Raw genomic sequence first — 13,701 nt, 5'->3', positions numbered from 1 at the left:
AGGGCTGGGTCATATCATACCGTTCACGGTAATACCGGTATAATGTTGGGCAACGATAAGAAAATGAAATATCGCGATAGAATATGGGTAAAACGCGCATGCACAGTGCCTTTGTTTTCATACGCACATGGCGGAAAAAGCATGGCGGCGACGGAGAATGAGAAGGGCGAAAGCGGATCGTTGAATGAAACAGATGAACTAGAATTGGTTTGTAAAAATGCTGCAACTTCAGTGGTGTGGAACTGGTTTAGCTTTCGTCCGTCAGATACACAACAAAGCACTATTTTTGGTAGAGCATGCTAGCGGGCCATCGTTATTACCGTGTTTTGGGGAAAATACAGCACCATTAAAATCAATCCTTTGATTTTTCTGAAAATCAAGAGTGCCCCTTATAATCCTGTGTGCCTTATGTATGAATTCTGGTTGTGTTTACTGACCTTGAAACGATTTTATGTGGTACACGGCGCTCGAAAATCTGTCAAATGTTTTAGTACGACTTTGCTAAGCTACGAAGCCGCACCGCTTGATGGATTGTTGGAGCATTACGGCTATCGTAGGCAGAAGCCTCGCGGAGTGATACGTACTGTGCTTCAACATAATATTACCGTATTGTGTGTATATAACCTCTTTTTAAGTTTTGTGGATATTATACATGGTTATGCTGAGGATATGTCGGCCAATTTCCACTGGAAATGCCTTTTGGTTAAACTGTCAGCAAGGAATTTGCATTTGCACTGTTAAATTTTTATATAACTTTAATGCACATAAAAAACAGCTGCTTGTTTAAGTGAAACTACATTGATGGGGTTTTTTTGCACTAATAAAGTTGTGGAGTTGTAAAGTATTTTGTCTAGTGTCAATTATATCGTCAGTTATATCGTTATCGCAAATTTTTAAATGTATATCGTGATAAATATTTTTGGTCATATCGCCCTGCTCTAGTTGGTTATGTTTAGTCATTTATTTACTCATTACCCTGCAGTGCTCGGATCAGCTGGTTAATGTTTTTGTGGCACTTCAAAGCTGTGTTGCCAACAGGGATGTTGCAGAATGCCCTCTAGTGGACAAAGTATGTAGTAAGAATGAACTGTGTTTCAACCTCCCTCTTTTTTACTTTTTACATTTTCATTTGTGGGAATTTATTGCGAATGATGATACCAACAGATAAGCAAATAGGTAATACTACCAGCAGTATTCGCTAGTCTGTAAATTTGTCGGCCCACCAAACTGGACAGGAGTTTGGAAACACGTTACCTGGTCTGATGAGTCCGAGTCTCAGCTGCAGCATTCCAGTGGTATGGTCAGTTTAGTGTAAATAACATAGAAGAGTGGAGCCAGCCCTCCTTGCATCAGTGGTGTAGGCGATGTTGGTAAAATAGAGTGTGGGACAGTTGTTTTGGCAGATCTTGATCTCCTTAGTAACAACTGAGCATCGTTTCAGCACCACAACGTACTTGAGTTTTGTTGTTGACCATGTCCTTGTTTACCTCAAACTGATTTCTTGAACATGACAGGAAGTTCACAGTACTCAAATCTCATCAGATCTCAATCCAATACTTTGGGATGTGGTGAAACAGGAGATTCACATTCATGAATGTGCTGCCAGCAAATCTGGAGCAACTATGTGATGCTATCGTGTCAACATGAACCAAAATCTCTGAGAAATGAATTAAGGCAAAGAATTAAGGCAGTTCTGAAGGCAGAAAGGGTTCCAAACCAGTACTAGCAGGGTGTAAATAATGAAGTAGCTTATTCTTCTGAAAAACCAAGAAACTCCATGGTGTTTCCATTTTAAATGTTTTGAAATTTAGAGAGATACACAAGTAAAAATGAACATAAGGTTTGTGATTTACAAGTATTTATAGTGGTTCCACATTTTGTTATGTTATAGCCTTATTCCAACACTGGTTAAATTCACACAAAATACCCCATAATAAAAAACATGACCACAGTAATGCTGCCACCACCATGCTTCACTGTAGGGTTGGCATTGGCCTGGTGATGAGCAGTGCCTGGTTTCCCCAGACATGGAGGCTTGACATTCAGACCAGCAGTTCAATCTTCATTTCATCAGACCAGAGGATTTTGCTTCTCATGGTTTGAGAGTCCTTCAGGTGCTTTTTGCCAAACTCCAGCCAGGCTGTGATGTGCCCTTTACTGAGGAGTTGCTTCTATCTGGCAACTCTACCATACAGGCCTGATCGGTGGAATACTGCAGAAATAGGTGGCCTTCTGGAAGCTTCTCCTCTCTCCACAGTACAATGCTGGAACTTTATCAGAATGACTACTGGATTCTTGGTCACCTCCCTGACTAAGGCCATTCTCCCTGATAACTCAGGGAAGACTCCTGTTAGTTCAAAACTTTTTCTGTTTACAGATGATGGAGACCACTGTGCTCATTGGGACCTAAAGTGCTGCAGGGATGTTTCTGTGCCTCAGTGCAGTCCTGTCTTGGAGGTCTGCAGACAATTCTTGAGCTAAATTTTATGTGTTAAAGGCTATGAATACTGATGTACATGTTATAGTTTTGGCTTTTATTTTTTAAAAAAATTGCAAGAATTTCAAGCACATTATCACTTTGTTATTATGGGGTAAACTGTGAGGTTTATACTTTTTCTAAATATTATTTTGCATTTTTGCTACTGATTGGAGTAAAGTCTGACCTTGTCCTGTGTGTTTGCCCAACTAGGCCTGGTCAGAATAGAGAAGAACTATCTGGCTATGGACCTTAGATTTTGTGTCAACTGGAAACTGATCCTTCACACTCTTGCTCTGTCACATTACTAAAAATGAAGCATTTATAGGCTAAATCACTCACTTTAGAAGTTCACTTTGCAGAAGGAACTAAAACAGCTTATTTCAGACAGAGGATGAAATGAGGGGCCGCACCAAGAAAAGAGGACTAGTCTGAACTGGGAATCATGGAAAGCTACTCTAGTAGAGTCAAAGAATATAGAGCATCAAATAAGCATAACAGGTACGCTTTAGCAATTTTAAGGCTTCTTTGATGAGCCTGTCATTTTACTCTATCCTATGTTGCCCCGTCTCTTGAAAATACGCACATTTTTTAGCCCCTTTGCAGACCTGGCGTACGTAGCTTAAACCATGCATCTTCTGCTTCAGTAGAGCAGCATGCAAAGCCTTAAAGTGTTACAGAAACTCTCAAATATTTTCTAAATCATAACATTTTATATTTTTCAGTTATATTTTTCATATAACTTTGTTTATATATAATGATTGTTTTATTGTAGTTAAAGTTGTAGGTATGGCAAAAAAAAGAAGGATATCGAGTCTGGGTAGGAAAAAAAAGGAATCTCAATTCCAAGCATTCAACCACTCCTGGGCTTCAAACACAAACGCTGCTTACTAAATCAGGGCTCCACTTACGAAAGGATACTATGAGGACGTGCTTGAGTGCTCCTCCACCTACACTGTCGTTTTTTCCAGCACGCTGCAGTGCACAAACAGCCTAGTGGGAATTGAAAAGGAGTGGGTTGAGTCAAATGTCATTTGCAAAATATTACAAATCTTGGCTTGTGGTGTATGCACGCTGACATTTGGGCAAAGTCTGTAAGTCACTATTCTCTGCAATGCTTGTGTTTGCACAAAGTGGGGGATTTGTGGGGTGTAAAATGGAAGGCGAAGTATCTGCAGCTGGCATACTCGTCATAAGGTTACAAGTACAGTCGAGGCTTGTCGTTGAGCTTTGTAAACTGTGTTCTAATTGCTCCCCTTTGGGCTTTACCTCTCAGTTCCTGATACAGCTCCCACTGATGTTGGAGGTGGAGGCGGCACAAAGTCTGAATTAGTGATAACATGGGAGGTAAGTCATCTGTCACATTTTACTGTTCTCTCCATTGCCGGGTAATGGTTTTGCTTAATTGTGCAGAATTGAAAGGAGCAATTTTATGACCCCCATTAGAAGGAGACACCATTCATCTGGCTCAGCCCCCAAGTGCCATTTATTCCTCCAAAAGCAGGGATGGGGACACTTTCTTTAGAAAGAACTGTGCTCTTTAGCCACAATCACATATGAAAAGAAAAGATAAGGTAAAAGGCATTTGTGGAGGCTTCTAGGTGGTGGCAGCTGAGAAAGGGGCTGTGTCTATTCACGATATCCCTTAGTCGAGGCACAGTGCAGAGACGGGCCTGTCTGTTTTTTTGTCTGTATGCGTTTTAATATCACTATAGTTTTGTGTTTTGCTCCCAGCCTGTGCCTGAGGAACTGCAGAACGGAGAGGGCTTCGGCTACATCATCGCCTTCAGGCCTGTGGGCACGGTCACGTGGACGCGAGCGGTTATCTCCACACCCGCGGCGCGTTACGTCTTCCGAAATGACACCATCCCACCCTTCTCGCCTTTTGACGTCAAAGTGGGGGCATACAACAACCGAGGCGAGGGGCCCTTCAGCTCTATCGCCGTCGTGTACTCGGCAGAGGAAGGTAGGGTACAGACTTCTCAGCCTGGCGGCAGAGAGTGACGCTTAAATAAGCTATAATCTCCCTCCTTATAACCATGACCTTGAATAGTAATCATGAAATGAGCTCCTTTTTTTCCAGTGCTGTTATTTCCTTCCACTCTCAAGCTGGGAATGTCAACTTGATATTAGTTATCGTGCTGGTAGATTACAGGAAATCCTAGCAGACTCTTACCACACCGCACTGTCAGGGAGGTATCCTGTTAATTGAATTTGCCGGGCAGATAGTCTTCCCTTATGTCAGTCACAGATCCCATTAAAAGAGAGCGGGGGAAATAGCTTTTCAGTGAAACTACAGGTCTATTTTGTGCCTTACCTCTTATTGCTATTAGTGTGTGTGATGGTGTTGGATGAGTCTGTGGGATTCTTACCACATTTCTGCTCTATTTTTGCAGTCCCCAGTGTGGCTCCTAAGAGGGTTAGGGCTAGAAGTGTGTCTGCAGCACAAATTGAAGTGAGCTGGGAAGCTCTTCCCACCATCCCTGAAAGAGTGCTTGGATACGAGGTACGACCTGCTACAAAATCATATTCTTTTCTCTCTTTTTTTATTTCCCTTTCAAATAACATGATAAGTGGGCCTTTCCCTGTGCCTTGTTTATCTGTTTTATCCATTGTTTTTTTTGTTTTTTTTAAATGAGTCTCTCGCTTTAACTTATGATATTCTCCAGTATCTTTGCATATATCTCAGAAGAGACTTTGTTTAATGCGTTACCATCACAAAGTGATCGCAATACTTTGGCACCCCAACACTGAACCCATGAGAGGAAAATAAAAATCCCTCATCGCTTCAAGAATGCAAAGAAGGCTTTGCTGTTTTTAGTCTCCCTCCTCCTGTGCTCTTTCAGTATCTGTCACCTCTGGCCCTTTGCACAAAGCTCTGCAGTTGCCATAGTGCTGGCCACATTGTCCTTTCAGAACAGAGCTCAATTCTCCAAATGTGGTTCTGAAGTGGATTTAGGCTGCTGAATCTCAATAGGCCACCAACAGTATGGAAACCAAGGACTACACGTATGAGGCACTCAGCTTTTAAGTAGATGTTGTTGGACTTGTAAATTCAGTCGACGTTCAGATTTAATAATCCTGCTGAGAAGATTTGATTTCTGATCTTTATTAAACATGACTTTAATTGTCAACAAATTGGAAATACAACAATTTATGGGCAATTGAAAATCAGGGGTATCCCGTAGGACAGGCTTCACATTTCAGTTTAATCACTTATTGACTCAAGTCTCGTCACTTAATACGAGATACATGAATATTAAAGATGACCCACAGCAAGCGGCAAGTTTGCTTTATCAAATATCGTGTCACCTGCACCTCTAAGTGTTGGCTAAAAGCCTGAGGGAAAGTTAGCTCTGCATCTAGTTTTACAGACCTGATGCTTTGCTAAACTAAACTAAAGTATTCTTTTAAAAACAATATTCTCAAGATTTATTCATAACCTCTTTTCTTTAAGATCCACTTTCCTTAGACTTAGAAAGACTTGAGGTAGAATTTTTGTTCCTGGGTCAGTGATCATATGGCTCTCTAATGCCCTCTGTATATCAGTAGGGCGGCTGAGAGGATGTGCATCAGGAACTGAGACTCAACTAGTGAAAAATTTATTATTCACCACCTCCTCCCCCTCCCTTTCTGTAATACAAACAGCATTTCAGATTTCACGATGGATTATGAATTTTAATAATGCAATGAAATGCACCACTTGAATCTTTGCACCTGGGAGCCTGACTTTCGTTTTTTTTTTACCCTTCTTCTCCTACCAGGTCATGTACTGGGAAGATGACACCAAGCCTGACACTATTGGCAAAGTGCGCTTATCTGGAAACTACACGCTGGTTAATATCACAGGGCTGAAAGCAAATACTGCGTACTACCTGTCTGTGGCTGCTTTCAATACGGCTGGCCCTGGGCCACAGTCCGCGCCCATCAACAGCACCACAAAGAAGCCACGTGAGTCCATCCCCAGACGCACATTGAAAGTATCTTTACATGGTAACCTTCAGTTTGGCATTGGACTGTCCTCACCATGCTGGGTGTCACATTTGTTCAGCTTTACTGTTAGTGCTGAGACTGTTCCTTTTTCCAAACAGAAGTAGCCCTAACTGCGTCACGCCTGCAACAAATCCAGGAAGTCGTCTTTAGTTTGGCAAATCTGTTTAAACAGCCCCTGCAGGTTTAGACCACATTTGTGCTTATTTTTTCCTATCTTTGTATGCTCTTATGTTTTTTCCTTACACCTCTGAAACTGGTCATAGCCAAAAGCTGTCCCCCTCTGAGCTTGGCTCTGCTGGTAGTCTCTGCTTGTGGACAGTGGGGAGTTCTTCTTCCCCACTCTCACCAAGAGCTTGCTTATAGGAGATGTTTGTCTGATCTTTGGGGTTCTCTTTTATTATAATAGAGTCCTTACCTTAAAATAAGCTCCTCTGAGATGAACTGGCATTATAACAATATATAAAAGTATATGAATGTATTTTGGAAATCTCAGTATGGAAAGAGCAGGAAAAAATCTATTCACTACACAAATAATGATAACATGGTGAAAAAAATAACAGAAAAGAAAACTGTATTCTCCTCATCAGATGAGCAGTATACAAAAGAGTAGTTTTCCAGTTTGCATTAGGACATCAAATTTGAAAAATCAAGCAGATTTCCCTTAAAAATCACTTTCTGATGGGTTGGTCAATTTTATTTTATTCTTTTTACCCTCAAGCAAGTCGAGAGGATTGTAAGCCACTACCATGGATATGAAACTAACTCGTGGTATTCAAACTTGGATCCCGAGTCAGCGATTCATAATCAATTGAAAAGTCAGTTCAAATATAAAGATAAATGTAATATATAAGGAACATTTATGCCAGTAAAAGAAGTGCAGTGTGTCCATTATTCTTTTTACTTTATCTTTGGGCCCCTGATACGACTGTGCCATATCACATCATGACAACGCTCACTTCTCTCAGGGTTCTTCTTTTACTGCATGGCTCGGGTTATTAGCCAGCTAGCTAAGCTGTCGAGCAGTTTGTGACACGGTCCTTGTGTCTCATGTGAGGAATCCCCAGAGTGTCTGAGAACATCTGGCATAGGAATGTTAGTTTGTAATTTAGGGACCAACAAAGTCAGGTACATATTCAAAAATGTCTAAAACAGGATGAACAGTCAGGATTGCGGGGTAGATCTTGCCAGTAAGAGTTTCCAACAACATTTTCTTCTTTGTTAGGGCTAACCTGACTCTAGCTAAATGACTCACTGCCTCTGAGATAGGTACAGTCTGGCCTTCCACTAGTGTCAGTTTTGGGATGCCAACAGGTTTTCCCCTATTATCATTAAGTGTTGTCCACAGTGCAGTTTATTAACTTCGGTCTTATTTAAAAAGAGTGTTTTCTTTTAAAAGTAAATTAATTATTTGTAGGGAATTCAGCAAAAAACAAGAATTTGAATGTTGCTCCAGAAAGATGCTTTTAAAAAAAGGCAACCAGCATATCCTCTGTATACTTACTTCTGATTTCTTTTGTAGCTCCAGATCGGGCTCCGCTCAACATACAATGGAACATGATTGGCTCCACACTTACGCTGCACTGGAACCCTGTAGTAGCCATGGAGACAGAGTCAAAGGTCACTGGGTATTTGGTAAGTCCCACTATTTTGCAAAGCTGTGATTTATCTCCAGAAACAATAATGTTGGTGTTTGCATTAGCTCATTTTCCGGAGTCACTCCCCCTTGCCTCAGGTGATGCTGAAGAGACATCGCTACAATGACATCCTTACTGTCTTGACCAACCGAACCACTGCTGAGCTCAGCCTCTCAGCCAACGACAACTATCTCATTCAGATCAAAGCCGTGAGCGAGGGCGGCGAAGGTGTGGGAAGTGAGCCTATCCACATCCATAAATTAAGTGAGTTTCTTGTTTTTTCCTTTTTTTAACCACTGATAAATCTTATGGGTGAATTCATAATTTAGAGAGAGCATTTAATTTTTCTTCATTGCATCCTTTTCCAACCAGGTGTAATAGACTTAGTGCGAGAAAAGCGACCTTTTTAGAAATGCGTGCACGGTGTCATCCATCTCTGCCATTGGGTTATTATTCCTTGTTGACTGGCTGCTCAGCGCAGCAGCATATAAAGCAGTTCTGTGCTCCCATCCCGCTGCTGTGCAAAATTGTGAGGCAGCTCGATTTGGCACTCTCCTCTTTTGATATGATACCAATTTTATCTTCTCGGGATACTTAGATAGCCTCTCCTGTTGAAAGGCACTAATAATGTAGATATAGGAAAGTGTCACGCTCGGTTTTTGATTTACGATGACTTGTCAGAAATTTAGAGGATAGCACAGCAGAGTGCGGGTTTTCTTCCTTTGAGTTGAGAGGTAGTTCTGGTTCTTAACGAGCTGCTCTGTGGATTTTCGGTTGCAGGTATGGGAGCGCGGGGCTCGGGCGCGAGTCACCTCAGCCCGCTGTGTCACTCTGCAGTCCTCATCGTTGCTCTGCTCCATCTGGTGATCTTTAATCACAGCCGATGGAGCGCTCTCCCTCTCTCTCCCTCCATCCCTTCAGTCAGCCTGTCCTATGTTAACCCTCCACTGGACTGGCACAAGGCCCGGGTTTCAGCGGCTGGACTGGGAAAGGCTGGAAAAGACCGGACTGCGCCAAACTCTTAAAGAGACCGTGCCACTTCTTCTTAAAGGACCATCAGATAGAGATGTGATGATTTGCGTGCATGAAATCTTTTGGTATTTTTTCCAGTGTCATAAGTGCCACCGTGCTTTAGGTTTCATTTTAGAAGTTCTGATGTCTACATGACTTATCTTAGTATCTTTGGAGATACTAATGCCTTAAAACCGACTTTACATATATAGTCCATACCAAAGTAGGTAACAGAGGCTGCTTGTTTTACCCTATAAGAAAAAAATAAGTTATTGTCTCAGCAAATTGATATAATATAACGATAGATTGCATCCATACTTGATCATCTCACAAGTCATTAAAACCACACTTATCCAGTATTTGTGCAGCCTTTTCGAACAGAAACATCCATTGCAGGCTTAAAGTTCTACAAGGTTTTGTCAAATGTGTGAAAGATGAATAGCCAACTGATCAACTGTGTCCAAATCCCACTTAACCTGTGCACTGAAATAAACTTAAGACTGTTCAAGAGCCATAGGCTCCTGAGCTAAGTTCCCCCTCCCAGTACTCTAATAGATCGTGGCATTTTGCTGTGTTTCATGCTCCTCTAAATAATAAATGCCTATCCACATTTTCAGCCTAGCAGAAAAAAAAAAGCCCAGATTCCAGAGAATAAAAACGTTTGGTATTTCAATGTCGAGCAGATCCCATGTGTACTGTTCCTCCTCTACATTTAGACGACCTGTATACTAGATCAGTTCATTGTATCGAGAACATGTACCATCTACACCCCAGATGACCAGCTGGCCCGGTGCACAGTGGACTTTGGGATAACAGTGCCTTCGGTAGAGGTATATTAATTTTTTTTCCTCTTTCTCTCCTCTTCAGAGAGCTTAGAGAGATTTGTGTTGCAGCAGAGGTATTGTTTGCTTTGCTTTTCTGCAGAAATTAGTTAGAAAGGATAGGAAACTCGGCATGTAGAAGAACCCATTATCGGAAATGGTATGTTGATTAAATTTTCATTGAGACACCGGAGCACCTACGACAAAAGGGGGTTGGAAGCTTTAGGAAAGCCGCAATGGATTGAGATATATGACGGAAATTTTGGTCTCAGTATTTATGGTCTGTGGTATAATAAATGTATGACTCCATCCGTAGCATAATTTATGGGCTATTAAGGTATCAGAATAATTGATGCGAATACCGTGGTGAAAGAGCCCTGACTGGAAATGGAGCAAAAGGCATGGCTGTCATTTTACCCCCACCTCATCGCTGTCGGTTGGACACATACCAAGCTGAACATTAACAAAGGAACATTGCTGCTCTGCTGAGGGAGCTACTTTTCACGCCTTTTTATCATGTGGATGAGTCTGTCAAAAGCCACCCAAGTAAAAGCCGAGGTGTGATTGCTGGGGTCCTGACAATGTTCACGTGGAAGGATACAGTCAACCCAACTGCTACACATTACTGTGCCTTTGCCGAACACGGGGCTGCGTACGGTTATTAGCTAGAGACTGTCATCGTCTGCATTTTGCACTCTTTACTCCCCCTCCCTCCCTAAAGTCCCCACCCCAAAGTCGAATGAAAGCACAAGGAATTGATGCAAGGTGACTGGATGTCCTCACTTAAATGTCTGAGCAGGTGTGCGGACCCCAGCGGCCTCGTAAAAAAAGTCCAAACGGCCAACATAATCAGGCTGTCCTATCCGCTCCTTGACTAGTTTCATAAAGCGCCGCGCTTGTTGATTAGACTGCTGCAGACCAGTCAATGGGATATTGATTTTCCTGCCCCATTATTACAGCTGTCACAATTCAGCTGCTTGATTGACTGATGGCCGTGTTCTTATTGCACTTGTTCCGTTGTGTTACAGTCAGTGATGTTTCAGATGTCCTCCACTACTTTTCTCCCTATCAGAAAACTTCAAAGACATTCTTTTTATTTTCTGTTGTTGTTGTGTTTTGGTTTGACTAGAAATCACTGTATTTGCTCCGCTTGTAGTGTAGTTGTAGATTGTGACTTTGAATTGGAGCAGTGACCTGAAATTGATTAGCTGGTTTATTCTTTTGAGTTGCACATCAAAACAAACCCTGTCGTGCTCCAGCAGCAGTACTACTGTATCTTTCTTTCCAAGAGCAGAAAGGCCCGGTCACACCAGCATTTAAAACGGTGAAATTTCAGTTCCAGAGCAGTTCAGGCTTGCTTTGATCAGTGCAGTCACTTTTCTTGCCTTGAGTTAAACATGGGTGAATTTTTGGTGGCACTGACATTGCTTACAGCATAAGAATCCAAATAAGGGGAGCTAGCCTGGCTAATTTACTCTGCTGCACTATCAACTTTTATTTAACTGCAGTATGTTTAAGTGTATCCTGCTCAACAAAAGATGTGTTTCTGTGAGCTTCAGTGGTGCGAATCCTCTCTCTTGCATAAACTGTGTGTCCTTAATGTCCCATTATGACAGTACTAATGACCTGGCAGTTTGCAATCTAGCTAGCTATTTTTTTTCCCCCGGGTTGGAGCTAAATTGGATGAGCCGGCTAAATACGTTTGTGATTTTATCTGATTTAAAGCATAAATGGATTCAGCAGGCATGTGCACCCACCAAGGCAAGGAATGGTTTGTAAAAATTGAGAAAATAGTCCAAGAACCCACAGTAAAACCGATGACAATGCCTGGTTTGGCCGGCCAACTATAAAAATATCACACCGACTGGAATGAAAAGTAATTAATTTTCATGTTAAAAAGAGCAGTAACCATGAAATATTGTTTTCCAGATGTATTTCAGGTGAAATTCTATATACTGTTTAATCTATAAGTGCTGTACAGTATACAGATACATCTATCTGTATTCCAGTACTTAAATATGATGGACGATTTGCAGCTATGTACTAAAGTAAAATTTAAAATATTCTCCTATGAAAATGAGTTGGACCAAAGTATCTGAAATTATAGTTCACGTACAAGAAGAAAGTGAGAGTCGTGGCATTTTCCTTTGCACATTTCGTGTTTTTGCATATTATACATTTTGTTGCATAAACTTTACATGTATATCACATGATTTACACTTTTGAAGTGCTGACCTTTTTTTTCATAGCTCTTCACTAGTCTGCTTTGATTGTCAGGCAAGTCTTTAATCATATATGTCTCCCTCTGGAGCCAATCTAGTGCCAAACCTTTTCTACCATTTGGTAAGTCTTTACTGAGTGAATCCTCGGAACAAGATAACAGCGTGGAATAAATAACCCAGTAGACAGAAAGCAGAAGGATTTAAGAGCCCTAGCTCGAGCGTGGTCCTAACTCCACAGTATGTCCAGTAATTCACAAACTAGCCAGTCAAGCTGTGATGGCTGTTTTATGAATTTGGTGTGCAGTTTTCTGGTGTGACCGGGCCTCAAAGCAGCTTGCGTGTTTCTGAGTGGTGTTAATATTTCCATTAATATCCAAATAAGGTAACCTCATCGCCAGATTGCAGGCTAAAAGGTTATTAATTTACAGTACGTAATTATGTGGCAGTTTCTCAAACTGCCTTTTATTTACATAGACGTAGTTGAGCCTAATGTGTAACGTCTGCTCATGTTCACATAAGAAAATTAAAGTATTGTTTCTAACCTTGTGCTATAAAAAAGACTACAAAGTACAATCTGAAGAAAGTAAATAAAGGGATTATTGGAGTGGCTGAAATGTATTGAACACAGAGCAACAACGTATCTATTTATATCCATTCAGTCATTTCAGTCAGTTTGGTTTTTTTGTGGTTGTTGCTAGAAGTGCACCAGGTCCAGTGTATATAGCTTGCATATATTTCTTTTTTAAATATGGCCATCAAAGACAACCTTACTGCTTTTCTATAGTGTGTTCTCTGACCTTAATACTGGTGTATTAATCATTGATCTCTGTGAGATACTGACATGTAGAATGGCATTTTCATATTGAAAAGTAACTGTACTGTCTTGTATACTAAAATTGTGCATGTTAATCATTGTTTGTGAATTTGTGTTGAGTTTTTTTCTAAAACTATAAGTTAATAAAAATGTTTATTCCAGCTGCTGGTGTTTTCTCTTGCTTTTAGCCAGTTACTAACATACAAGGAGCTTTCTTTAATTTGGAATCCAAAACAAGGACCCCAGGGGGCCCCGGAGCCCTAAAGTGCTAGTGAATGTTTGGTAATTTGATTGATTGCATATTTGTATGAGAATTTGCTACAACAAAGTACAATAACAACTAAAAGGTCTACGTTATTAGCTGAGCTATTCCTGAGTGTTATTATTGTTGTTTAAATTGTTCTCAGCTAAATTAAGTTTTAACAGAATTACCACAAACTGACTAACACGAATAAAACCTGCATGGAGCCGGGATGTGTTATTCCAGCTGGGATATTGCTTAGTTTCTGAATCTCGGGGCAAATTATGCAGTTGCAGTTGTCACTATGTGCAATGTGGAATTTTGCACAACAGGGTGCTATAAACACTGCAAAAAAAGGAAGTGCAAAAGGGGGTCAACGGGGACCACTGTGCAAATATTTGCCCCGAGCATCCTACCAGGTTAATCTAGCTAGGTTAAATGATATGTAAGAAATCCTTTTAACTGTGGAAAAAGGGATATTTTTCTATA

At 41.0% G+C, this 13,701-nt stretch overlaps 1 protein-coding gene across 1 annotated transcript in view; it reads left to right on the top strand.

Moving 5' to 3' along the window:
• Positions 1 to 13,080, top strand: part of cntn3b (contactin 3b) — a 54,198-nt gene extending 41,118 nt beyond the window's left edge. Inside the window, exons 17-23 of the mRNA XM_063474776.1 lie at positions 3,753 to 3,823; positions 4,211 to 4,442; positions 4,873 to 4,982; positions 6,241 to 6,427; positions 7,989 to 8,101; positions 8,202 to 8,367; positions 8,884 to 13,080. Of these exons, the coding sequence (XP_063330846.1) occupies positions 3,753 to 3,823; positions 4,211 to 4,442; positions 4,873 to 4,982; positions 6,241 to 6,427; positions 7,989 to 8,101; positions 8,202 to 8,367; positions 8,884 to 9,128 (1,124 nt within the window). The 3' untranslated portion in view covers positions 9,129 to 13,080. The remainder of the gene's footprint in view (positions 1 to 3,752; positions 3,824 to 4,210; positions 4,443 to 4,872; positions 4,983 to 6,240; positions 6,428 to 7,988; positions 8,102 to 8,201; positions 8,368 to 8,883) is intronic.
• The last annotated feature ends 621 nt before the right edge of the window (positions 13,081 to 13,701 follow it).

This window comes from Pelmatolapia mariae, linkage group LG5, assembly GCF_036321145.2.
Source record: "Pelmatolapia mariae isolate MD_Pm_ZW linkage group LG5, Pm_UMD_F_2, whole genome shotgun sequence".
Taxonomy (NCBI): Eukaryota; Metazoa; Chordata; class Actinopteri; order Cichliformes; family Cichlidae; genus Pelmatolapia; species Pelmatolapia mariae.
This window is presented reverse-complemented; position numbering and strand designations above follow the sequence as displayed.